The 27980-nt window shown below is 42.7% G+C and overlaps 1 protein-coding gene across 3 annotated transcripts in view; it reads left to right on the forward strand.

Moving 5' to 3' along the window:
* The window catches only part of LOC140195455 (disintegrin and metalloproteinase domain-containing protein 22-like), a 345726-nt gene that overhangs the window by 98851 nt on the left and 218895 nt on the right, over nt 1–27980 (forward strand). For all 3 annotated transcript variants that reach the window (XM_072253768.1, XM_072253769.1, XM_072253771.1), the window contains exon 6: nt 23166–23235. In XM_072253768.1, coding sequence (XP_072109869.1) covers nt 23166–23235 — 70 coding nt within the window. The remainder of the gene's footprint in view (nt 1–23165; nt 23236–27980) is intronic.

Genomic DNA, 27980 nt, shown 5'->3' on the forward strand with positions numbered 1-27980 from the left:
GACAGGATTAAGGAAAACCCCAAGGCATTCTACAGGTATATGAAGACCAAGAGGATAAGATGTGAGAGAATAGGACCAATCAATTGTGACAGTAGAAAAGTGTGTATGGAACCAGAGGAGATAGCAGAGGTACATAATGAATAGTTTGCTTCAGTTTTCAGGATTGAAAAGCTTGAACATGTAGACATTAAGAAAGAGGATGTGCTGGAGCTTTTGGAAAGCATCAAGTTGGATAAGTCTCTGGGACCAGTTGAGATGTACCCCAGGCTACTGTGGGAGGAGAGGGAGGAGATTGATGAGTCTCTAGCAGTGATCTTTGCATCATCATTGGGGATGGGAGAGGTTCCAGAGGATTGGAGGGTTGTAGATGTTGTTCCCTTATTCAAGAAAGGGAGTAGAGATAGCCCAGGAAATTATAGACCAGTGAATCTTACTTCAGTGGTTGGTAAGTTGATGGAAAAGATCCGGAGAGGTAGTATTTATGGACATTTGGAGAGACATAATATGATTAGAAATAGTTAGCATGGCTTTGTCAAAGACATATTGTGCCTTTGACAAATTTTCAGTTTTCGTGCCTTATGAGCCTGATTGAACTTTTTAAGGATGTGACTAAACACATTGATGAAGGTAGAGCACTAGACGTATTATATATGAATTTCAGCAAGGCATTTGATAAGGTACCCAACGCAAGGCTTATTGAGAAAGTAAGGAGGCATGGGATCCAAGAGAACCTTGCTTTTTGGATCCAGAACTAGCTTGCTCACAGAAGGTAAAGAATGGTTGTAGACGGGTCATATTCAGCATGGGGGTTGGTGAATAATGGTGTGCCTCGAGGATCTGTTCTGGAAACCCTATTCCTCGTGATTTTTATAAATGACCCGGATGAGGAAGTGGAGGGATGGGTTAGTAAATTTGCTGATGACACAAAGGTTGGAGGTGTTGTAGATAGTGTGGAGGACTGTCAGAGGTTACAGCGGGACATTGATAGGATGCAAAACTGAGCTGAGAAATGGCAGATGGAGTTCAATCCAGATAAGTGTGAGGTGGTTCATATTGTTAGGTAAAATATGACGGCAGAATATAGTATTAATGGTAAGTCTCTTGGCAGTGTGGAGGACCAGAGGGAACTTGTGGTCAGAGTCTATAGGACACTCAAAGCTGCTGTGTAGGTTGACTCTGTGGTTAAGAAGGCATACAGTGCATTGGCCTTCATCAGCCGTGCGATTGAGTTTAAGAGTCGAGACGTAATGTTACAGCTATTTAGGACCCTGGTCAGGCCCCACTTGGAGTGCTGTGCTCATTTCTGGTCGCCTCACTACAGAAGGATGTGAAAATTATAGAAAGGGTGCAGAGGAGGTTTACAAGGATGTTGCCTGAATTGGTGACCATGCCTTTATGAGAATAGGTTGAGTGAAGTTGAGGATGAGAGGTGACCTGATAGAGGTGTATAAGATGATGAGAGGCATTGATTGTGTGGATAGTCAGAGGTTGTTTCCCAGGGCTGAAATGGCTATCATGAGAGGGCACAGTTTTAAGGTGCTTGGAAGTAGGTAGAGAGGATAAGTTTTTTACGCAGAGAGTGGTGAGTGCATGGAATGGGCTGCTGGCAATGGTGGTAGAGGCAGATATGATAGGGTCTTATAAGAGACTCCTGGGTAGGTACATGGAGCTTACAAAATAGAGGGCTATGGGTAACCCTAGGTAATTTCTAAGGTAAGTACATGTTCAGCACAGCATTGTGGGCTGAATGGCCTGCATTGTGCTGTAGATTTTCCATATTTCTGTTTCTAATAGGCCAAAGAGAGCATGGTTTCCTTAAGCAGAAACCTTGCCTGACAAATGTTGGAGCTCTTCAAGGAAATAGCAAGCAGGATAGACTATAAGACCATAAGACAAAGGAGCAGAAGTAGGCCATTCGGCCCATCGAGTCTGCTCCGCCATTTTATCATGAGCTGATCCATTCTCCTATTTAGTCCCACTCCCCCGCCTTCTCACCATAACCTTTGATGCCCTGGCTACTCAGATACCTAACAATCTCTGCCTTAAATACACCCAATGACTTGGCGAAGAAGAGTCAGTGGATGTTGTGTATTTGGATTTTCAGAAGGCTTTTGACAAGGTGCTGCACATGAAGCTACTTAACAATATAAGAGAACATGGTATTACAGGAAAGATACTAGCATGGATAGAAGATTGGCTAACTGGCAGGAGACAGAGAGGAAATAAAGGGGATCTTTTCTGGTTGACTGCCGGTGACTAGTGGCGTTCCACGTGGGTTGGTGTTGTGATCACTTCTTTCCATTTTATACTGTATGTCAAGTTGAGTCAATGGTTAGAAAGACAAATGCAATGTTAGCATTAATTTGAAGAACACTGGAATATGAAAGTAAAACTGTAATGCTGAGGCATTATAATCCATTGATCAGAACACATTTGGAGAATTGTGAGCAGTTTTGGGTCCTCATCTAAGAAAAGATGTCCTGGATTTGTAGAGGGCCCAGGGGAGGTTCACAAGAATGTTTCCGGAAATGAAAGGGTTATGGTATGAGGAGTGCTTGATGACTTTGGGCTTGTACTCACTGGAAGTTGGAAGAATGAGGGGGGATGTCATTGAAACTTGTCAAATATTGAAAGGCCTAGATAGAGTGGATGTGGAGATGATGTTTTCTATGGTGGAGGGAGTGTAGGACCAGAGGGCACAACCTCAAAATAGATGGAAGTCCACTTAGAACAGAGATGAGGAGGAATTTCTTTAGTCAGAGTGTGGTGAATCTGTGGAATTCATTGCCACAGGTGGTTGTGGAGGCCACGTCATTGGACATATTTCAAAGGTTCATAGGTCCAATTTAATGTCAGTGAAATGTATACAATATACATCCTGAAAGGCTCTTTCTTCACAAACATCCATGAAAACAGAGATGTACCCCAAAGAATGAATGACAGATAAGTGTAAGAACCCCAAATACGCCCCCAGCTCCCCCCCCCCGCATAAGTGGTAGCGAGCAACAATCCCCCCTCCCCCCACCGGCAAAAAAAAGCAAGCTTCAGCACTGTCACCGAGCACTCAGTGTGAGTACAGCAATAGCAAAGACCCTGCAGACTTGCAGTTACCCCAGAGACTTCGCATTTCATCCGGCATATGACATACTGCAGATTCTCTCTCTCCCTAATAAGGGAGAAAAAGATGTCTCTGTTTTTCACCAGCGAGTGGGGAGACGTAACAAACAACTCGTTGGTTTATGATGTTAAAGTCCGTTACGTTGCTTTTTTCCAAGCTCTGTGCCCGAAGATTGCAAAGATCTTGGGTCTTCGGGCCCACAGCATATATCCTGACTCCCCTGACGACAGACGGGTCTCTTGCCATGACACCAACCGTCGATCCACCCCCTCCAGAGCCCTGAGATCTTAGGCTTCCAAATTCAAGCACTGGACTCTCAGACCGAACCCTTGGCCTGCCAAACAACAGCCAGTTATGGAACCCCGAGAGCAGGTCCCATTCCCGCAAAGAACCGAAGTCAGCGTGTAACTCCAGGTCAGGGTCTTCAAAAGAACACTGAAAGGAAAAAATGAAGATGTTAAAGATGGAAATAGAGCTGCTTCTGAAGGTCTAAGCAAAGGAGTCACCGCTTAGCATCATCTTAACTTTGCCCCTCTTCCAGAAATTTAAAGTGGAGCTTGATAGGTTCTTGGTTAGTAAGAATGCCAAAGTTTACAGGGAGAAGACAGGAGAATGGGGTTGAGAAGACCATAAGACAAAGGAGCAGACGTAGGCCATTCGGCCCATTGAGTCTGCTCCGCCATTTTATCATGAGCTGATCCATTTTATCCTATTTAGTCCCACTGCCCCGCCTTCTCACCATAACCTTTGATGCCCTGGCTACTCAGATACCTAACAATCTCTGCCTTAAATACACCCAATGACTTGGCCTCCACTGCTGCCCGTGGCAACAAATTCCATAGATTCACCACCCTCTGACTAAAAAAATTTTTTCGCATTTCTGTTCTGAAAGGGCGCCCTTCAATCCTGAAGTCATGCCCTCTCGTACTAGACTCCCTCATCATGGGAAACAACTTTGCCATATCCACTCTGCCCATGCCTTTTAACATTCGAAATGTTTCTATGAGGCCTCCCCTCATTCTTCTAAACTCCAAGGAATACAGTCCAAGAGCGGACAAACGTTCCTGATATGTTAACCCTCTCATTCCCGGAATCATTCTAGTGAATCTTCTCTGTACCCTCTCCAACGTCAGCACATCCTTTCTTAAATAAGGAGACCAAAACTGCCCACAGTACTCTAAGTGAGGTCTCACCACGCCTTATAGAGCCTCAACATCACATCCCTGCTCCTATACTCTATTCCTCTAGAAATGAATGCCAACATTGCATTCGCCTTCTTCACTACCGACTCAACCTGGAGGTTAACTTTAAGGGAATCCTGTACGAGGACTCCCAAGTCCCGTTGCATCTCAGAACTTTGAATTCTTTCCCCATTTAAATAATAGTCTGCCAGTTTATTTTTTCTGCCGAAGTGCATAACCATACACTTTCCAACATTGTACTTCATTTGCCACTTCTCTGCTCATTCTTCCAATCTATCCAAGTCTCTCTGCAGACTCTCCGTTTCCTCAGCACTACCGGCCCCTCCACCTATCTTCGTATCGTCAGCAAACTTAGCCACAAAGCCATCTATTCCATAATCCAAATCGTTGATGTACAATGTAAAAAGAAGCGGCCCCAACATTGATCCCTGTGGAAAACCACTGGTAACCGGCAGCCAACCAGAATAGGATCCCTTTATTCCCACTCTCTGTTTCCTGCCAATCAGCCAATGCTCTATCCACGTATGTAACTTTCCCGTAATTCCATGGGCTCTTATCTTGTTAAGCAGCCTCATGTGTGGCACCTTGTCAAAGGCCTTCTGAAAATCCAAATATACAACATCCACTGCATCTCCCTTGTCTAGCCTACTGGTAATTTCCTCAAAAGATTGTAATAGGTTTGTCAGGCAGGATTTTCCTTTAAGGAATCCATGCTGAGTTCTGCCTATCTTGTCATATGCCTCCAGGTACTCTGTAACCTCATCCTTGACAATCGACTCCAACAACTTCCCAACCACCGACGTCAAGCTAACGGGTCTATAACTTCCTTGCCCCCTTCTTAAATAGCGTAGTGACATTTGCAATCTTCCAGTCTTCCGGAACCATGCCAGGATCTATCGACTTTTGAAAGATCATCGCTAATGCCTCCGCAATCTCCACAGCTACTTCCTTCAGAACACGAGGGTGCATTCCATCTGGTCCAGGAGATTTATCGACCTTTAGCCTATTCAGCTTCCTGAGTACTTTCTCTGTCGTAATTGTGACTGCGCACACTTCTCTTCCCTGCCACCCTTAAGTGTCCGGTATCCTGCTGTCTTCCTCAGTGAAGACTGATGCAAAATACTTGTTCAGTTCCTCTGCCATCTCCTCATCTCCCATTACAATTTCTCTAGTATCATTTTCTATCGGTCCTATATCTACTCTCACCTGTCTTTTACTCTTTATATGCTTGAAAAAGCTTTTAGTATCCTCTTTGATATTATTTGCTAGTTTCCTTTCATAGTTAATCTTTTCTCTCTTAATGACCTTCTTGGTTTCCTTTTGTAAGGTTTTAAAGACTTCCCAATCTTCTGTCTTCCCACTAATTTTTGCTTCCTTGTATTCCCTCTCCTTAGCTTTAACTTTGGCTTTGACTTCTCTTGTCAGCCACTGTTGCATTCTTTTTCCACTCGAAAATTTCTTCTTTTTTGGAATATACCTGTCTTGCACATTCCTCATTTCTCGCATAAACTCCAGCCACTGCTGCTCTGTTGTCTTTCCCGCCAGTGTCTCTTTCCAGTCAACTTTGGCCAGTTCCTCTCTCATGCCACTGTAGTTTCCTTTACTCCACTGAAACACCGACACATCAGATTTCGACTTCTCTTTTTCTAATTTCACAGTGAACTCAGTCATGTTATGATCACTGCCTCCTAAGGGTTCTTTCACCTCAATCTCTCCAATCACCTCCGGTTCATTACACAATACCCAATCCAGTACAGCCGATCCCCTAGTGGGCTCAACAACAAGCTGTTCTAAAAAGCCATCTCGCAGACATTCTACAAATTCCCTCTCTTGAGATCCAGTGCTGACCTGATTTTTCCAATCTACTCGCATGTTAAAATCCCCCACAATTATCATAACACTGCCCTTCTGACAAGCCTTTTCTATTTCCAGTTGTAATTTGTAGTCCACATCCCTGCAGCTGTTTGGAGGCCTATAAATAACTGCCATCAGGGTCCTTTTACCCCTGCTATTCCTTAGCTCAACACATAAAGATTCTGCACCTTCCGATCCTATATCACCTCTTTCTAATGATTTAATATCATTTCTTACCAATAAAGCCACGCCTCCCCCTCTGCCTACCTTCCTATCCTTCCGATACACCGTGTATCCTTGGACGTTCAGCTCCCAGAGACATGCATCCTTTAGCCAGGTCTCAGTGATGGCCACAATATCATACCTGCCAATCTGTAGCTGTACAACAAGATCACCTTAAGATCATCTTATGCTGCGTGAATTTAAGTACAATACCTTAAGACCAGTATTTGATACTTTTCGCTCTGATTTCACTGCAACTTTATTGCACTGCAACTCATCCCAATGGCTACACATTTGCCCCATCCCCTGCCTGTCTTTCCTGACATCTTTACTGCTCACTATCTTAGATTTATTTCTGTTTTCCCCTTCCTCCACTCTATCATTCCGGTTCCCATCCCCCTGCCAAATTAGTTTAAACCCTCCCTAACAGCTCTATTAAACTTTCCCGCCAGGATATTGGTCCCCGTTCGGGTTCAGGTGTAACCTGTCCTTTTTGAACAGGTCATCCTTCCCCCAGAAGAGATCCCAATTATCCAAGAATCTGAAGCCCTGCCCCCTACACCAGTCTCTCAGCCAGGCATTCATCTGCCTGATCCGACTACTCTTGCCCTCGCTAGCACGTGGCACAGTAGCAATCCCGAGATTACTAAATCATCCATGATGGACTGGCGGAGCAGACCGCATAGACCGAATATCCTCATTCTGCTCCTGTGTTTTATTGTCATATGTCCCTCATTGCTGTACGGTATAAAACTTATCAATTTTCTTCCTATATGGATTATAAATCAGAAATAATAAAGTTGAGTGCAATGAATATGTGAGAGTTATGGTATAGAGCCATAGGGTTGTGCAGAATAGAAACAGGCCATTTGGTCCAACATGTCTAGGCTGTCCATCATGCCTATAAATACTAATCTCACTTCCTACATTGATTCCATATCCCTCTGTGCCCCACTCATTCAAGTACCTGTCAAGATGCCTCTTAAATATTTTAACTGTTCCTCCCTCTATTATCACCCTTGGCAACTCATTCTAGATAACAAGTACTTTAAGTGGGGGAAAATTTACCCTTCAGACCATCTTTAACCCTCCTCCCTCTGACCTTAAATATATGCCTCTCGATTTAGAGACCCATGCCAAAGGAAACGGACTCTGACTCCAATTCAGGCAGCATCTTTGTAAGCCTTTCTGCTCCTTCATCATGCTTTTCCTATAACTTTGTGACCATAATACTCCAAGTGCCGCCTAATCAATGTGTTTTTTTACAACAGTACAACAGAAATTTATGTACTCTTGTACTCAGTCCAACTGCCAATGAAGGAAAGCATACCATATGCCATCTTAACCCTTTTATCTGTTTGTTCCCATTTCCAGGAAGTGAGTACTTGTACGTCACAACTTTTTTCTTGACTCAATATTTTAGGCCTTTGCATACCACAAACTGAACAATCAGTATTGTTCTGTTTCGATAGAAGGGAAAATGTACTTTTTTCTTAAGGAAAATCACTGTAGGTGCTGGAAATTTGAAATCAATATTAAATATGCTGGTCATATACATCAGACCAGGCAGTATCTGTGGAGAAGGAACACAGAGTTAACGTTTTATGTATCTGTTGGATTTTATTCATAAAATTGAGTGGGTACTGGTGAATCCTTGAATATTTTTATTATACAGCAATAGAGCTCTCCTTGCAAGCACCAAATTTTAAAGGTCCAGGTAGTATCCCTATACCTGTCCTTGAATCCTGTGCAGATCAGCTACAAACATTGTTTGCAGGCATTTTTTAACTTCTCCCTGCTTCAGTCTGAGGTTCCCACCTGTCTTAGGAAGACCACCATCATCCTGGTGCCTAAGACAAGGTAATACACCTTAATGACTTCCACCAGGTGACATTGACATCCAGCATCATGAAGTGCTTTGAGTAGCAGCCTCCCCCTTCCCCCCTCTGATCCCAGCCGTCAAGTTTCTAGCCTTGAACGCCAGGCCGGGTCTTTATGTGCTGCTATTGTGACTCCCGTCTCCCCTTCCTCCACCACCACTCTGCAACCCCGTCTCCCTCACATTCCATCATCTACTCCTGGGCCCTCGGAAGCTTCTTCTCCCTCTCCACTGACACCACCAGCCTCCCTCCCCCTCCCCTCTCTGATCCCACTTCTCATCCGTGCCAGGTCTTCACCATCCGCTCCGACCTTCCACTCTCTGAGGCAGAGCGCTCTGTCCTCAGTAAGGGCCTCACCTTTGTTCCCCTTCGCCCACACCTCAGCAAGTTCCGCGTTTGCCATGACGCTGAACTCTCCGCCGGCTCCGTCTTTGAGTCTACTTCTTCGGCAAGGACTCTTCCACCCCTACTGATGACCCCTTCTCCCATCTTCAACCCTCCTCCTCTTCATGGACACCCCGCTCTGGTCTTCTGCCTGCTCTGGTTCTCTTTATTGCTAACTGCCAATGGGACATCAATCGTCTCGAATTCACCGCACCTTGTTCCCGTTCCAACCTCACTCCTTCCGAACGCTGTGCTCTCCACTCCCTCCGCACTAATCCTAACCTTACTATAAAACCCGCCGATAAGGGGGAGTGCTGTTGTAGTCTGGCGTACTGACCTCCGCCTTGCTGAGGCACAGCGACAACTCGCGGATACCTTCTCTTGTTTACCCCTCGATCATGACCCCACTAAGGAGCACCAGGCCATTGTCTCCCACACCATCACCGACGTTATCAGCTCAGGGGATCTCCCATCCACTGCTACCAATCTTTTAGTTCCCACACCCTGCACTTCCCATTTCTACCTCCTACTCAAGATCCACAAACCTGCCTGTCTAGGTAGACCCATTGTCTCAGCTTGCTCCTGCCCCACCGAACTCATTTCTGCATACCTCGACACTGTTTTATCCCCTTTGTTCAATCCATTCCTACCTATATTTGTGACACTTCTCATGCTTTGAAATTTTTCAATGATTTTAAGTTCCCTGGCCCCCACCGCTTTATTTTCACCATGGATGTCCAGTCCCTATATAATTCCATCCCCCACCAGGAAGGTCTCAAAGCTCTCCGCTTCTTTTTGGATTCCAGACCTAACCAGTTCCCCTGTACCACCACTCTGCTCCATCAAGCAGAGTTAGTCCTTACTCTTAGTAATTTCTCCTTTAGCTCCTCCCACTTCCTTCAAAATAAGTGTAGCCATGGGCACCCATATGGGTCCCAGCTATGCCTGCCTTTTTGTTGGCTTTGTGGAACAATCCATGTCCCAAGCCTATACTGGTATCTGTCCCCCACTTTTCCTTCGCTACATTGATGACTGCATTGGTGCTGCTTCCTGCACGCATGCTGAGCTTGTTGACTTCACTAACTTTGCCTCCAACTTTCACCCTGCCCTCAAGTTTACCTGGTCTATTTCTGACACATCCCTCCCCTTTCTAGATCTTTCTGTGTCTCTGTCTGGAGACGGCTTATCTACTGATGTCTACTATAAGCCTACAGACTCTCACAGCTACCTGGACTATTCCTCTTCTCACTCTGTCTCTTGCAAAAACGCCATCCCCTTCCGGCAATTCCTCCATCTCCGCCACAACTGCTCTCAGGATGAAACTTTTCATTCCAGGATGAAGGAGATGATGTCCTCCTTTTTTTAAAGAAGGGGACTCCCTATCCTCCACCATCAACTCTGCTCTCAAACGCATCTCTCCCATTTCACGCACATCTGCTCTCACCCCATCCTCCTGCCACACCACTAGCAATAGAGTTCCCCTTGTCCTCACCTACCACCCCACCAGCCTCCGGTCCAACATATAATTCTCCATAACTTCTGCCACCTCCAACGGGATCCCACCACTAAGCACATCTTTCCCTCTCTCCCCCCCGCTTCTGCTTTTCACAGGGATCGTTCCCTATGCGACTCCCTTGTCCATTCGTTCCCCCCATCCCTTCCCACCGATTTCCCTCCCGGCACTTATCCTTGTAAGCAGAACAAGTGCTACACATGCCCTTACACTTCCTCCCTCACTACCATTCAGTGCCCCAGACAGTCCTTCCAGATGAGGCGACACTTCACCTGTGAGTCGGCTGGGGTGATGTACTGCGTCCAGTGCTCCCGATGCGGCCTTCTATATATTGGTGAGACCTGTCGCAGGCTGGGAGACAGTTTTGCTGAACACCTACGCTCTGTCCGCCAGAGAAAGCAGGATCTCCCAGTAGCCACATATTTTAATTCCACGTCCCATTCCCATTCTGATATGTCTGTCTACGGCCTCCTCTACTGTCAAGATGAAGCCACACTCAGGTTGGAGGAACAACATCTTATATTCCGTCTGGATAGTCTCCAACCTGATGACATGAATGTTGACTTTTCTAACTTCTGCTGCTAATGCCCCACCTCCCCTTCGTACCCCTTCCGTTATTTATTTATTTATTTATTTATCTATTTATTTATTTATCTATCTATCTATTTTCTCTCTCTCTCCTTTTTCTCCCTCTGTCCCTCTCACTATATTCCTTGCCCATCTCTGGGTTCCCCCCCCCCCTTTCTTTCTCCCTCGGCCCCCTGTCCCATGATCCTCTCGTATCCCTTTTGCCAATCACCTGTCCAGCTCTTGGCTCCATCCCTCCCCCTCCTGTCTTCTCCTATCATTTCAGATCTCAGATCTCCCCCTCCCACTCCCACTTTCAAATCTCTTACTATCTCTTCTTTCAGTTAGTCCTGACGAAGGGTCTTGGCCCGAAACGTTGACTGTACCTCTTCCTATAGATGCTGCCTGGCCTGCTGCGTTCACCAGCATTTTTTATGTGTGTTGCTTGTAACTCCAGCATCTGCAGATCTCCTCGTGTTTGAGTAGCTGCTCATGGTGCACATCATCTCCACCTGCTCAGGCTGCCTCAGCCCACTGGAATTCGCTTAGTGCTGAAACAGGTCTAGGGTAGAAGCCGTCTCCTTTGCACTATACTCGTTTTTGAAGCATCTGGACAGTAAAAACACTTATGCTGGACTATTGTTGATTGACTACAGCTCCATCTTCAATACTATAATTCAAAGTAGACTTATCTTCAAACGCCTAACTCCTAATCCTGGGATTCAACAACTGCCTTTGCAACTGGATCCTTAACTTCCTGACCAACAGACTACAATTGGTAAAGATAAGCAGTAACAATGCCTCTGCCATGATTATTCTCAACACTGATGCCCCACGGAGTTGGGTCCTCAAACCCCTACTCTACTCGCTATACACTCATGACTGAGTGGTCAGGTTCTGCTCTAACTCCAGATGCAAGTTTGCAGATGATACCGTGATGGTGGGCTGTAGTTCAAATAACAATGAGTCGGAATACAGGAAGATAAAGAACCTCCTGACAAGGTGTCATGACAACAGCCTTTCTCTCAATGTCAGCAAAACAGAAGAACTGGTCTTTAACTTCAGGAACAGGGGTGGTGCTCATGCTACTGTCTACATCAGCAGTGCTGAGATTGAGGAAATTGAGAGTTAAGTTCCTCGGAGTGAACATCACCAATAACCCGTCCTGCTCCGACCACATTGATGCCACAGCCAAGAAAGTTGATCAACTACTTCACTGGGAGGAAAAAGCAATTTGGTATGCTGCCTTTCACCCTCACTGGTTTTTATCAATGCACCATAGAAAGCATCCTATCAGATGCATTATGGCTTGGTACAGCAACTGCAAGAAACTGAATACACAGTCCCTTCCATGGACTGTCTACACTTCCCTGTGCCTCAGTAAAGCAGCTAGCATCAACGATCCCACCCATCCTGGAAATTTCCTCCTCTGCCCCCTGAGCAGAAGATACAAAAGCCTAAAAGTATGAACCAGTGGGCTGAAAGGCAGCTTATATCTCCCTGTTACAAGACAATTGAATGTTTCCTTAGTACATTAAGATGGCTCGACCTCACAATCTGCTTTGCTGTGACCTTGCACCTTACCGTGTTCCTGCACTGCACTTATTCTGTACTACCTCAATGTACTGTTACATTGAATTGATCTGAATGGTCAGCATGCAAAACAAGTTATTTTACTGTATCTCGGTACATGTGTCAATAATAAACCAACTTACCAATAAACTGGTTTTGAGAGTTCAAAAGATGGAAATCATTACTGTTGCATAAAATTTACTATTCTTTGGGACATTTTCTCCAAGTACTAAGCCTGTTTCTAGAGAATACAAAATGATTAAAAATTCATGATACCGAAGGAGACCATTTATCCCATCTGTCTGTGCTGGTTGAAAAATTTAGTATAAGACTTTGGCCAGAATTAGGCTATTCAACCCATCGAGTCTGCTCCACCATTCCATCTTCGCTGAGGTATTTATCTCTCTCAACCCCATTCTCCTGCTTTTCCCCATAATCTTTGACACGTTAACTAATCATAAAGCTATCAGCTTCCACCTTAAATGTACTCAATGACTTGGCTTCCACACCATCTGTGACAATTCCACAGATTCACCACCCTCTGGCTAAAGAAATTCCTCTTTATCTCTGTTCTTTTATTCTGAGGTCGTGACCTCTGGTCGAGGATTCGGCCACAATAGGAAACATCCTCTCCACGTCCACTCTATCTAGGCCTTTCAATATTTGATAGGTTAACTTGTACTCAGAGGTTCATTGTTCCTTTACGCCATGGCTCTTCAAGTATGTGCCCAGGATTTATTGAGTATTATGTTTCCTGAGGTTGAAAGATGATGAAAAACTAAGCAGATTGGACCACTTGAGGTTAGAATGAAAGGTGATCCCATTAAAGCGTATACAGACTTGACAGGGTTCATAGGGAAATGATGTTACCCGTGGCTGGCAAGGCTAGGTATCGTAGTCTCAGAATAAAAGGTTAATTATTACACATTGGGTGGTCAATCTTTATGAATCTCTATCTCGGAGGGATATAGGTGTAATTTCTACATATATTCAAGGTAAATTTTTTGATGTAAGGAAAGACAAAGAATGTGGAGTTAGTGCGGGGAAGTACAAATAAAGGATCAGTCATAATCTTACTGAAGGACAGAAAAACACAATGGACCAAATAATCTAATTCTTTCAAGCAGTGAGTTCTATTCTCTAACTCTTCTGGCATTTAAAACAAATCCTTACTTTCTTTTAATCTGTGTCTTCTCGGGAGCTTTTAATCCTTTAACAAAGGGAAATAATAGTACATATTAACTATATTTAAATCTCTCATAATTTTATATAGCTTAATTAAATTTCCTCACAGTTTGCTCTGAGGAAAGCAGCACCGACCTTTCCAATTAGTCCTTTCAACCAAAAAAGAAAATCCAGTCCTGGCAACATTTTCAAATATCTTGTTTGCACCGTCTACAGTAAAATCACATTCTTCTTGTCATATGGTGACAGAACCGAAGAACTATTCAAACTGTGATCTGACAAGCATTGTGTAAAATTGTAGAATGACCTTTCTAATAAAACAAAAGATTTTTTTAAATATCCAAGGTATGGTGCTCTTTTCCATCCTTTGTCTATCACATACATCTGCCGGTGGCACCTGTAATTTTATCTTTAATTTCATTGATGCAAACTCCAAAGGAAACCCCGATTTCCAAAACCTCAATAATTTGAATTGTGAATAAATATTTTGCTGTAACTAAGCATTCTGAAAAGTGCAGATTTATTTTGGCATGCCATGGTGTTTAGATTTTTAATTATTTTCTGTAGTTAATTTTAGCTATTATATAAACTAAAATTACTGGGTTTTCAAACTGTAGTCGTAAGTGTACCAGTTCAGAGGGTCATGATATAAATTTATGAAGATGGAAGCAGGTTCTTGCTCTTACTCAAGGTAGATGTGGAAAATGCACATGTGCACAGAGGCTGCTGGGCACGTGTAGTGATGACAAATGGCATGCAATGTAAATTTTGACAGTACTCTTGCAAAATCATGCACAAGACTGATATGTGTTGGAGGCCTTGTACTCCACAGCAAGCTTTACCTAGTGGGGTGACTGCTTTGATGTCAATTAAAGGGGGCATAATTTTACTTTGCTTGCCACCAGTTCCTGTTGAGTTCCCTGTTAAATGTTTCTCTTAGGATCCATACTCCCCCTTCTAACTAGTGTCCTCATTGTCCCTGATTACCTACTAAGTCACCCTCCCCAACACAAACCACATTCTCTCACCCCATCTTGACTTGGTTCTTTCAAACCAGGTAACCTTAACAGAGACCAATCTATCCCCATAATTCTCAAACGCGAGACTCTGCAGATGCTGGAAATCCAGAGTGACAGCCACACACAAATTGCTGGAGGAGATCAGTAGGCCAGGCAGCATCTGTGGAAAGGAACATAGAGCTGGCATTTCAGGCTGAGATCTTTCCATAGACGCTGCCTGACCTGCTAAGTTCCTGCTGGTTACCCATAGTTCTCACTCTCCCTCCACCCACTTTCAAGCATTTTAGAATTTCACTACCATTGGGTTTTGGCGGGAATAAATGATGAAGTTAAATGAAGCCCTTGTGTCTCTCAACAGAATACCGACTGGGCACTCTAAACTTTCAACCCACGATAACAGCAAAATACTGCTGAAATACTGGGAGAACAAGTTGAGTAGATTACTGTGAGAAAGCTGAATTGATTCAGTAATGAACCCAGGCTACTTCACAAAGCTTGGCACTTGAGCACATGTGTTGATTCAGCTCCTTCGCACTCTGGTACAGTGTCTTGTCTAAGGCAGTTCACTAAATGATGTAATCAACAGCTATTGTTTAGATAAAGGGGACTGATTCAGCAGGACCGTGCATAGGGAGAGCAGGTGCACAACTAGCGGAATGAGACATGAAAGCCCAGCAGCAATTTCTTAAAGGGCTGCCATTTATCACCCTCCTAATGGGGTGAGTGAGCTCAATGCTTTTTGCACACGTTGTGCCAGGACATTACGAGGATCCCAAATGTAGTGTAAAAATGTGTAAGTGCATTTCATTATTGAATGGAAGCTTGACCTCTAATTCCAGACTTGATATAACATTATTATTGTTAGCCTAGCAAGTATGTGCGTCATTAGATAGTTAATGAATAGGGATGATTTATTACCATGGGGAATCATTCAGGCAAGCCTCACAATATCAGCCTGGAAGTCCACAAGATGAAGGTGTGAGGCACAGCTTTGAAGCCTCTGAGCAGTGCTGACTTACGGCATAGTTAATGGACAGAAATGATATGGGGTTTTAAAGGCACTTTTCACACCAACATGTTGTAGCCCCCCTGGCCAGCCTCAGGGTCACTCAGCTCGCTGTCGTCTAGGGAAACAGCCCTCGGCCTCGCCAAACTGGGGAAAATGTTGAAGAATTCGAAGTAAAATTGATTATATTGTAAGTTTCCATAGATTAAATCAGAGTGAATGTATCAAAACAGTTAATGTATTTGTGAGGGCTTTGCTGCAGATTTACACTTTGTCATATCATATCATTTTTCTGGAACCAGGCATGGCGCATGGTTGAAACTGTCCTATCACTGTATGGGCTTTGTCTGTTCATTCTTCTCTCTTGGACTGCTGCTCAGTGTTGCAAGTATTTTTATGTCTTTGCAAGTAAATGATCTAAAGAGAATCTGATCATTGTATCACACTGATATATTACCCAAAATGATGACGTCTATACCATACACCCATCCAACTATACACATGTATGGTATTGATATAGCACTTTGACTTCTGGCAACTTGATAGGAGCAAGCATTAAATCATGTGACATAGAATCTTAATGTTGGTACATGGGACATTTGGCTGGGACCTTTCCTTAAAACAGGATCATCATCTTCTGTATATTCTGCAGAACTCATGAGATCTGTCTGCCATGTCTGCCAGCTATGTGTCAAGTAGTCTTTGGAACAGGGTGACCTTCATTTGCACACACAGCAAGTCTTTTGCCTTCCATGTTATGCAGCAGAACATCTGCTTCACCAATCTACACACACAAAAAATGCTGGTGAACACAGCAGGCCAGGCAGCATCTATAGAAAGAGGTACAGTCGATGCATTTGCTCTACGGCCTCCTCTACTGTCAAGATGAAGCCACACTTAGGTTGGAGGAACAACACCTTATATTCCGTCCGGGTAGTCTCCAACCTGATGGCATGAACATTGACTTCTCTAACTTCCCTTAATGCCCCAGTTCCCCTTCATACCCCATCCCTTATTTATTATTTTTTTTCTTTTCCCTTTTTTCTCTCTTTTTTCTCACTCTGTCCCTCTCACTATAACTCCTTGCCCATCCTCTGGGCTTCTCTCCACCACCCCCCCTTTCTCTCTTTCCAGCTCTTAGCTCCATCCCTCCCCCTCCTGTCTTCTCCTATCACTTCGGATCTCCCCCTCCCCCTCTGCCTCCCACTTTCATATCTCTTACAATCTCTTCTTTCAGTTAGTCCTGACGAAGGGTCTTGGCCCGAAACATCGACTGTACCTCTTCCTATAGATGCTGCCTGGCCTGCTGCGTTCACCAGCATTTTTTATGTGTATTGCTTGAATTTCCAGCATCTGCAGATTTCATCGTATTTGCTTCACCAAATTGCCAGGATGGCAGTACTCTACCACTGTATTTCCTGGCTCTACCTATTTCCTGGCCACTGTTGTGGTCAATTTGTGTTGTGCACCATTTTGGGCGTGTTTTTCCCACCCTGCACTCTCTGTAAAAAGTGAAAGTCAGTGCTGCCTGCACAAGGGAAAGGTTGTGTTGAGAAGATGGTTGATGTTCACCTACTCTTGTTACGTCTAGTGAGGCTTGATGTAGGTAACATATGATTTGAAACACGCACAGCAGAATTTTAAATAGAATTTAGATTAAATGTCATACGATCAGTTCATATGAAGGGTCTCTTCAACTCATTGTGACTACAAACTCTACCCATTGTCATCCATAGCATAAACAAGTCATAAAAGTGTACAGCCTAAACAGGCCATTGTCTAATTTCAGTAAGAACTTTGGAGATGAAAAAAACAACTAATTTGGCTGCTAAAATCTCATCTTATTTTGTTTATTGGCACTTCACAATTATTGGACATGGTGATTGATAAATTAGCTTTTTTTTAGTTCATTACTGGGATATTAGCAATCACTGACACCAGCATTATTGTAAATCCTTTGTAAAGCAATAGACAGAAGGAGCTTAAGAGATTCACCAGGATGTTGCCTGGAGTGGAGGGCTGTTGTACTGAGGAGAGATTGGATAGTTGGGTGGGAGGGAAGGTTTGGAGTAGCTTCAAAGGTTGACAGAACACCGTAGACCAAAAGGCCTGTACTGTGCTGTAATGGTCTATGATCTATGTTTATTCTCATTGAAACACTGAACACTGAGGGGTGACATTATGGACAGGACATAGAAAAGCTAGATAGTCAGAATTTTTTTTTTCCCTGGGCATATAGTCTAGAACTGGAAGGTGCAGGTTTAAGGTGAAAGAAATTTAAAGAAGATCTGAGGGGCATTATTTTTTTTTGCAAGAGCGAAGAGTATCTGGAATGAACTACAGAGCAGGTGGTGGAGGCATATGTAGTTACAGTGGTTAAAAAAACATTTGGACAGGTACTCTGATAGGAGAGGAATAGAAGGATGCAGTCTTAATGCAGCATATATGTTTAATATATGTGGGCATCATGGTCAGCATGGGTGGGTGGGAGGGATTGTTCAAAAGAGCCATTTCGGTACCATTTCTCCACCACATAATGGATTTGGTACTACCACTTGGGCATGAATTTTTAGGCAATTACCAGATTATTATACTGCTAGTTATTGGAATTGGCTGTGCATAAATTAGCTGCCACATTTCCTACATTACAAAGTGACTACATTCAAATGTAAAACTATGTTATTGATTGTATGGTTCTGTATATTGGATGTAGAAAACACAATTTAGCTGCAAGTTCTTCTTTGTTTTGAATTTCCTTAACACTGATTGAGCGATAAGTTCTCACGGCTGCCGCATTACACTCAATTACTTTGAAACCCCTCCTCCATTGTAGTTCGTAAAAGAGATCCTCTTGTTGACTATTCTGTCATTAATTGGTACTCCGTTTAGGATTACACTGCAAGGCAGTACTTGACTACAGTGTTTTTGATCCAGGGAAAAATGACTAAAACATACACAAAGAAGCAAAGGAAAAAGAATTGTTTTAAATTGCTGGCTGAGTGACGTGTTTTGTGCTCAACAGTTGCTCTAAAGTCTGAGAAATGCTTCATTCTCCATAGGAGGAAGAGACAGGCAGGACATTACCATGTGATTTCTTCAAAATGGAAAAGGCACAACATGGCCCATTTCCCCAATAGTGCAAACCACAGCCAAATTCTTTCCCAAAATCTCTTCCAGTTCATCTGTTACTCCTGGTCTGATAAGTTTGTGAGTTAACTTTGGAGAACATACAATGTGTTTTGTATGTGCCTGTCAGAACAAAAGGCAAGAATATCAGGTTTAGGGAACCTTGGTTTTCAAGAGATACTGAGGCTTTGGTTAAGAAATAAAAAGGAGGTGCATAGCAGGTATAAGCAGGTAGGAACAAATGAGGTACTTCAGAAGTATAAGAAATGCAAGAGAACACAAGAAAGAAATCAGGAGGGCTAAAAGAAGGCATGAGGTTGCCTGAGCAGGCAAGATGAAGGAGAATCCAAAGGGCTTCTATAGATATGTTAAGAGGCAAAGGATTGAAAGGGTCAAAATTGGTCCTCTGGAAGATCAGAATGGTAATGCATGGAGAGATCTTAAGTGGATTTTTTAAATTTGTATTTAATTGGGAGACGGACACAGAGTCTAGAGAACTGAGGCAAAGCAGCAACAGCAAGGTCATGGATCCTGTACAGATCACAGAGGAGGAGGGGTTTGCTCTCTTGAGGCAAATCAGAGTGGACTGATCCCCAGGGCCTGACAAGGTGTTCCCTTGGACCCTATGCAAGGCAAGTGCTGAAATTGCATGGGCCCTAGCAGAGATATTGGAATCATTCTTAATGACAGTTGAGGTACTGGAGGATTGGATGCTAATGTTGTTCTGCTGTTTAAAAAAGGCTCTAAGAATAAAGCAGGAAATGAAAGGCTGCTGAGGCTGACATTGGCAGTGGGAAAGTGACTGAAGGTATTCTAAGAGACTGGATATATGAGTATTTGGATCAATGGGGATTGACTAGGGATAATCAGCATGGCTTCATGTGTGGTAGGTCATGTCTAGCCAATCTTATGGAGTTTTTTGAGGATGTTACCGGGAAAGTTGATGAAGGCAAGGCAGTGGATGTTGTCTACATGGACTTCAACAAGGCACATGACAAGGACCTACATGGGAGGTTGGTCAAGAAGGTTCAGTCACTTGGTATTCAAGATGAGGTAGTAAATTGGATTTTACACTGGCTTTGCAGGAGAGCCCAGAGAGTGATAGTAGATGGTTGATTCTTTGATTGGAGGCCTGTGACTAGTGGAGTGCCACAGGGATTGGTGTTTGGTCCGTTGTTTTTTGTCTTTTATATCAATGATCTGGATGATAATGTGGTTAACTGGATCAGAAAATTTATGGATGACACCAAGATTTGGATTGTAGTGGACAGTAAGGAAGACTATCAAAGCTTGCAGCAGGATCTGAACTAGCTGGAAAAATGGGCTGAAAAATGGCAGATGGAATTTAATGCAGACAACTGTGAAGTGTTACAGTTTGGGAGGACTAACAAGGGTAGGTCTTACACAATGAATGGTAGGGCACTGAAGTGTGCTGTAGAACAAAGGGATCTGGTAACATAGGTCTATAATTCATGGAAAATGGTGGTACAGATAGATAGGGTCATAAAGAAAGCTTTTGGCACATTGGCCTTCATAAATCAAGGTACTGAGTACAAGAAAGGCCAGACAGCATCTCTAGGAAGAGGTACAGTTGACGTTTCAGGCCGAGACCCTTCGTCAGGACGAAGGGTCTCGGCCTGAAACGTCGACTGTAGAGTCCTGACGAAGGGTCTCGGCCTGAAACGTCGGCTGTAGAGTCCTGATGAAGAGTCTCGGCCTGAAACGTCGACTGTAGAGTCCTGACGAAGGGTCTCGGCCTGAAACGTCGACTGTAGAGTCCTGACGAAGGGTCTCGGCCTGAAATGTCGACTGTAGAGTCCTGACGAAGGGTCTCGGCCTGAAGCGTCGACTGTACCTCTTCCTAGAGATGCTGTCTGGCCTGCTGCGTTCACCAGCAACTTTGATGTGTGTTGCTTGAATTTCCCGTATCTGCAGAATTCCTGTTGTTTACTGAGTACAAGAGTTGGGATGTTACATTGAAATTGTATGAGACACTGGAGTGGCCTAATTTAGAATATTGTGTGCAGTAGTGGTTACCTACCTACAGAAAACATGTCAATATGATTACAAAGATGTTTCAGGGGCTGGAGGACCTAAGTTATAGGGGAAGGATTAAATAGGCTAGAACTTTATTCCTTAGAATATAAAAGATTGAGGGGAGATTTGATAGAGGTATACAAAGTTATGAGGGGTACAGAGAGGGTAAATGGAGGCAGGCTTTTTCATTTGATGTTGAGTGGGTACAATTAGAGGTCATGGGTTAAGGGTGAAAGGTGAAATGATTAACGGTACATAAGGTCAAACTTCTTCACTCAGAGGGAGGTGAGAGTAAGGAATAAGCTGCCAGTGCAAGTTGATGCGATTTCGATTTCAACATTTAAGAGAAGTTTGGATCAGTACAGTACGTGGACAGGAAGGGTATGGAGGCCTGTGATTCTGGGGTTGGTCAATGGGACTAGACAGTTTAAATGGTTCGGCACAGACTAGACTCTATGACTCTAGAAGCTTTTATTGTATGTTCACTTTTCATAAATAACTGCAATATTTTTTTTTCCTTAAGGAATTCCATTATTTCACTTGTAGGAAAAAAAGTAATAGGAATGCATCTGCATTATATGATGGTATTAAAATCTCTTTTAGGTCATTTGGTTAACACACTTGTGTCCTTGGAATGCACTTAAAAGAGGTATCAGTGTCCAGCTTGAAGACTTCGTCTCTAGTAACCATGTAATAACACTTTGTCTTCCTACATTATGGGGTGCCCACTCCGCCTCATTAGTGGATCCCATGGTCCTTTGTGCCTTAGACTCTGGGGTAGATTCTCCAAAGTAAATTCAATTTGTATCTCGTGCCTGATTAGTGAAAATTGATTTGGAGCTCACATAAAAAAACAATCATTTTTGAGGAATGCATGGCACTGGTATGACTGGCATTCTTGGTCCACTTTTTTGAAGTGTTACATTTGATATTATTAAGGGTGCTATTAGCTGTGAGTATAAATAACAATTATTGCCTGTATAATCAACAGACTCAGGAAACTTGCAAGGCAATGTCCTGGAATGAAGTGTGAGATTGAGCTCATAGTACATAGAACAATAGGCATTTCGGCTCACAATGTTGTGCCAGCCTTTTAACCAACTCCAAGATCAACCTAACCCTTCCCTCCAAATAGCCCTCCATTTTACTTTCTCTTGAAATCACAAGGAGAGTCTGTGAACTTTTATTTGCTTTAGAAGATTGCAGGTTTCTGGCATTATCCCCACTGCGGCAAGTGTACTGGAATCAACAAGGCGGGGGAGGCAAATGCTCTTTTTCATATTTCACACTTCTGTCAAACAGCTGAAATATTTATTGTGACTTTTTAACTAAGATAGAAAGTTAATGTGTTATGTGTGTCATTAAGTACTTAATAACTCTGTGCTAATGATACTGATTGTATCTCATTTATTTTCCACTGATTACTTGCTCGAGCTCAGTATTGGGAATGTTTCTACGTACTGGGTTTTTTTTTACATATATTGCCTCCTTTTCTGAATGCTTTTCTATAATGAGCAGAACTTTCCAGTCAATGGCGTGATTACAGCAACTTTGATGAATGGGAACCAACTCCAAGAAGTTACTCTGTATCATAGATTGCAACCTATTGTTTGGTAATCTAATTATATTGTAGTAGAGGAGGGAAAACAGGTTAGGGGTGCAGAAGAAAACACTGAGTGTTTAAGTAACCATGAAACAAAAAAAAGCCATTCCTCCAGTAATAGCATTGCTGTTGGTCCAGGGGCCTTGTCACTTCACAGCTGGACTTCAATGTTTATTGTCAGTTTGATAAATTTAATCCTTGCCTTGTTTAGATGCAAAATTTTAGGTTATGAAAAGTACACTGCTGCGATCTGTTCTCTGGGATTAAGCTGTTCTTGCACATGCTCCAACTTTAGTGCTGTCCAAAGATGTAATAATAATTTTTGTTTTGGTGGGGAATGGAAGGTTCTAATCACCAAAATGAAAGTATAGATGTTTAGCCCACATTGGGTAAACAAACCTATACTTTCATTTTGGTGATTAGAACCTTGCATTCTGCTGTTGGCCATGAACTTCCTGCTTTGCATATCAAGCAGAGGTGATCATACGCTATTTGTCAACGCAAGTATTTTGGTGGTTCTTGGCAGTTCTAAGTACTTAGTACATACACAGCCCTTCAGAACAATTCTGGGGAACTTGGCTTCATACAGTGTACTTATGAGGGGGGGGGGGAGAGGGAGGCAGTCTCTGGCAGTATCCAGGAATTTCTCTTTTGTTAACGAAACAGAGACATTCATGAAAAAAAGATTCTGTTGTCCTTTAGTTGCTCTCATTTGCTTGGAACAAAGTGGGACTGAATTTCGTTAAGGTCGTCCTAGTCACTTTATCTTGTGCTGCTGTAAAACTGATGTTCTGGTGAGCAAGCAGAGAATCACGACATAACCCACTTCCTCATACTACGCACATTAATAAAATGATTTCTTGTATTCTATCCTTAGTGGTTTCTTTTATGATGGGAATTATAGTTACTTGATTGAACCAGCACCAAAGAACGAAGAAACCTTATTGGTAAGTACTGCTTTCATGATTTACATGAAGTTAAATGAAATGATGATTTTATAGTACTCATTTTGCTGCCTTTTTCTTGACAGCAACTCTTAATACAGTTACAAATATCATTTTAAAATAGCTATCCAGCTTTCTTTCAATAATGAAAGTTCAAAGAATTTGCCAAAAATTGTATTTCATTTCTGATCTGTAATATAAGAGTTTATATTTGCGTAGAAAAGAGACAAAGTATTTTTGATAATGTACAAGAGAAGTTTTAAACAAATGTCACGAACTCTTGCCGTTACTTTGTTTCATTTCCTTCTAGCCGGTCTATCCCTTTATCCCCGATGGCACTATTTCTAGTTGGGAGATTGAGAAGGGCACTAGACCAGGAGAATTGAAGTGTACATTGGTCAGGTAGAAATGCAATGGTGCAACAGGCAGGGGGGATTCACTTGGGCCCCATCCAGATCCAATCCCACAGGGTGGTTTGAAGATAGGGAAGGCTTAGTTGGGAGAGAGATTGCAATAAACGTCAGAATACAGTCTTAAAAAATAGGATGAACCAACAAAATAGGCCTATGATATTTAATTAATCTACAGAATGCAGCTGTCTCTGACGAGGTCAGCCATCTGAAATAGCCCAACATGCCATTGAATTGAACCATTATTTATGTTCAAAAAGAGAATCAATAAACTGACTGGACTACCTGGCATTGGTCCAGGCACCAAATTCCAATGTAGGAAAATTATTTGCAGTCCAGTCAATGTTGCAATGTTCTTTTCACAAACATCTTGGGATCTGTGTTTCAATTGGGAGCACTGTCCTACAGACTAGTTATTGCAAGAAACTTGAAATAACCATTATAACCAAATCATACCTTAGGCAATGTACTGGTCCCACCATCACAAGCCTTGCCTAAGTCTAGTTCTATCAGCAGCACAGTCCACTAGGGTAGGTGTGCAGTAGTACAAAGGCAGGAGGGTGTAGCACCTGAGGTCTTCAACATTGACTAAAGACCCTATAAAGTCTCATGTCCTCAAGACTAAGATGAGAAAAGAAACTCTGCCTAATCATTATCTACCGCATGCCCTCACTTGGTGATTCATTGTTCTTCCAAGGTGAACAACACCTGGGAAAAAGAATGAAAATGGCAAAGGTGTACAGTGTATTCTTGGGGACGTTCGCTGTTTATCTCCAAGTGGCTTGGGGGCATTGCCACAAAAGGAGCTGGCCTAGTCCTGAAGGACATAGCTGCTTGAACGAGTTTGTGGCAGAGAATGAATAGTTTTAACAGGGTGACAAAACCTACTTATACTTGACCTCCCCTAATTACCTATGCAAATCCATCTGAGCATAATATAATTGGTAAAAGTAACTGTCAGCCCTTGTGGAGACAATGTCTGACTTCATATTGAAAATACTGTCTATGATATTGTCTAGCAATTCATTGTGCTAACTAGGATAGATTCTGTACTGAGCTGGCTGCTGGAAAAGGAGCATCCATGAAGCACAGAGTACACGCAGCAGACGGAGCAGAAAATGTAACCTCATGGATTCCATGTTCCTCACTCTCTACTGTTACTATCAACTGGGACGTTGATCCTGGTTCAGTGAAAGAGTGCAGAAGAGCTTCATGGTTCAGGACATTTACAAGGACAAGAGTATAAAAAGGGCCCATAGGATCATTGGGGACCGAAGCCATCCCAACCACAATCTATTCCAGCTGCTACCATCCGGGAAGCGGTACTGCATCATAAAAGCCAGGACCAACAGGCTCTCAGACAGCTTCTTCCACCAGGCCATCAGACTGCTGAACTCACGCTGATTGAGGGTACCCATTGACTGTGCTATTTAAAACATGGAAACATAGAAAACCTACAGCACAATACAGGCCCTTCGGCCCAAAGAGTTGTGCCAAACACGTATTTATTATAAATTATTATGATTGCACATTGCACATTTAGATGGAGGCATAACATAAAGATTATTACTCCTCATGTATGTGAAAGATGTAAGCAATAAAGTCAATTCAATTCAGTAGCAGCACCAGGCATACCTAAAACACTTGAGGTATCAGTGTGGTGAAGCTGCAGTATAGTACATATGAGATGATCAGCAAATACAACATTAAGTAACACAGTGAAGTGACCCATAACCAGTGGGTCAAATTGAAGCTCTGCAGTCCCATGCCCTCTCCTCATTTCTCGTGCGATTGATTAAACAGCTAACAATAGAAACAGGCTTCAAGAATATCCTCGCCCTCAATGATGGCAGGGTCCAGCATGTGGCTGCTAAAGAAAAGGCTGAAGCATTAGCAACTACATTCGGTCAGGTGCTCAATAGATTGATCCAACTTGGCTTCCTCCCAAGATCCCTACCATCACAGACACAGTATCCAGAAAATTATATTTTCTCCACATGGTATAAACCATAGGGTCAGACCAGTTAGCCACAGATATTATTATAGCCTTGAAATGAATTCCAGTGGTGAGGTGGGAGTGATTAGCCCTAACATTGAGACGTAGAATTGTACATCGTAGAAAGGAAGATGGTGGTTGTTTTTGGAGATCAATCATCCTATCGCCCCACTGCACGAGACTGTCAATACAGTGTATTGGACCAAGCCAACACCAGTTGACTTTGTAAATGACTTTCCTTGCATTATTGGGCCAGGAGCGATGATAGTCATGGTTCATTGCACAATAATTAAACTTTTGAAGGCAGTCGTAATTAGATTTCACTAATGTTTTAACAGTTGTCCACTGAAACAGCAGACTTTTATTTTCAGAGCCAGTAGTTAATATAGAACAGCATAATGGAGGAAGATTTAATTTTGGAGCTATGCTTAGTTCCTTGTATTTAACTCGTGAGTTGGGCATATTAAATTAGTGAAACCTCCTTCAGTCCAATATTATATAAAGCAGAAATAATCAGAATACTTCACACATAATGTATATTATCATACTTTAATTCTAATTTGTGTCACTTACCCTTTCCCATCACCTCATTCTTCATCACTTACGGCCTCAGAACAGAACAACACTATGCCAACCATGATGCCAATTGAAATTAACCCCAATGTCCTATACATTGATCTATATCACTCGATTCCCTGCCTCTTCAAGTGCCTGTGTAAATGCCTCTCTAATTTTGCTATTATATTTGTTTCCACAATATCCCCTGGCAGCTACCATGTTCTGTGAAAAATAACTTGCCTTACAAATCTACTTTAAACTTTCCCCGTCTCACCTTCAAGCTATGTCCCCTAATATTTGACATTTCAACCCAAAGAAAATATAGTGACCATCTTCCCTATCTAGGCCTGTCTTAATTTTATGTACTTCTGTCAGGCCACCCCTCCGCTTCTGATGTTCCACCATAAACAATCCAAGGTGGCGCAACATCTCCTGGTAGCTAATACTCCTTTGCTCTCTAATCCACATCCTTCCTGTAATGCAGTGACCAGACCGGAACTGGACACAATGCTCCAAATGAGGCCTAACCAAAGTTTTATACAGCTGCAACATTATTTACTGACTTTTATACTCAGTGTTATACTTTGTAACTCCAAATATGAATCAAGAGAAAGATATGGAGCCAGGGATAATGTGTCTACTTACTGCTTTACTTTTAGTGAAGTGCACACTTATGATATGGTGATGTAATGACGTATGCCATTCACGTACCTTTACATATAACCAATAATGAATTATGTAAACAACAAAGAATGCTTAATCAAACTATATATTTACAGAGTTACTTAAGTATTACTGAAATATTAAATACACAACAGTCCTTCCTGCTTAGCTATAAACTTCAACTCAATATTGAATGCATCTCAACTATATACACAGTATACCATTTAATACAATTTCTATGTAGACATCCACAGCATAGTAGGTTTTAAATTGTGCCATTTAAGCCTAAAGGTTTAATCATTGTGAAGGATTTCTTACTCTTTTGGGATAATGCCTTTCCTGACAAGGAGTGTCACTCAGCTTGGCAGATGAGACTTGTGGTTGTGAAACAATCTCAGGTTGTGGAGCCCTCCTCTGGGATGGAGTGGACTGCAGGAAATGGTTCTGACAGCTCTGGACACCGTTCTTCTCCTTTCTTCTTCAAGATGCTCTTGGCATCTTCTGGACTTGCTGGCATTCTGAACAGTGCATGGCAAACTGTTTGATCTGCTGATCTAGCCTAGTCCACCAGAAAAATCTTTGAGCCAACACTTTCATCTTGACCACCACAATATGACTGGCAAGTACTCCTCCAGCACTTTAGCTCTTAACTTGAATGGTACAACAACTCTCAATCTCCCCACATATGGCTGTCAAGGGAAAGTTCATCCCTGAGCTGGTTAACATGATTGAACTGGAATCTTTTCTGCACATTACAGCCATTCTGGATGGCCATGTAGACCTGAGACAATGTGGTACTTTCTGGTTTCCCTTTGGATCATCTCTGCCATAATAAGGAAACCTTCGATTTGCATGAGGGAGAATACGTCAAGTGGAGTGTACTCATTGGTAAATTCTTCAGGTATTTCCTTTTCCAAAGGTAAATGAGACAGTCCATCAGCATTTCTATGATAAGTCATTCCCTTGCAATTGTGTTCTCCAACAAACAAGGCCCATCTCTGCATTTGTGCTGCTGCTGTCAGTGGAACACCCTTCTGTGTATTGAAAATGGACACGAGAGGTTGATGATCAGTAATGAGGGTAAACTCTCTCTCATACAAGTACCAATTGAAATGTTTTAT

The sequence above is a fragment of the Mobula birostris genome, chromosome 3 (assembly GCF_030028105.1).
Source record: "Mobula birostris isolate sMobBir1 chromosome 3, sMobBir1.hap1, whole genome shotgun sequence".
Taxonomy (NCBI): Eukaryota; Metazoa; Chordata; class Chondrichthyes; order Myliobatiformes; family Myliobatidae; genus Mobula; species Mobula birostris.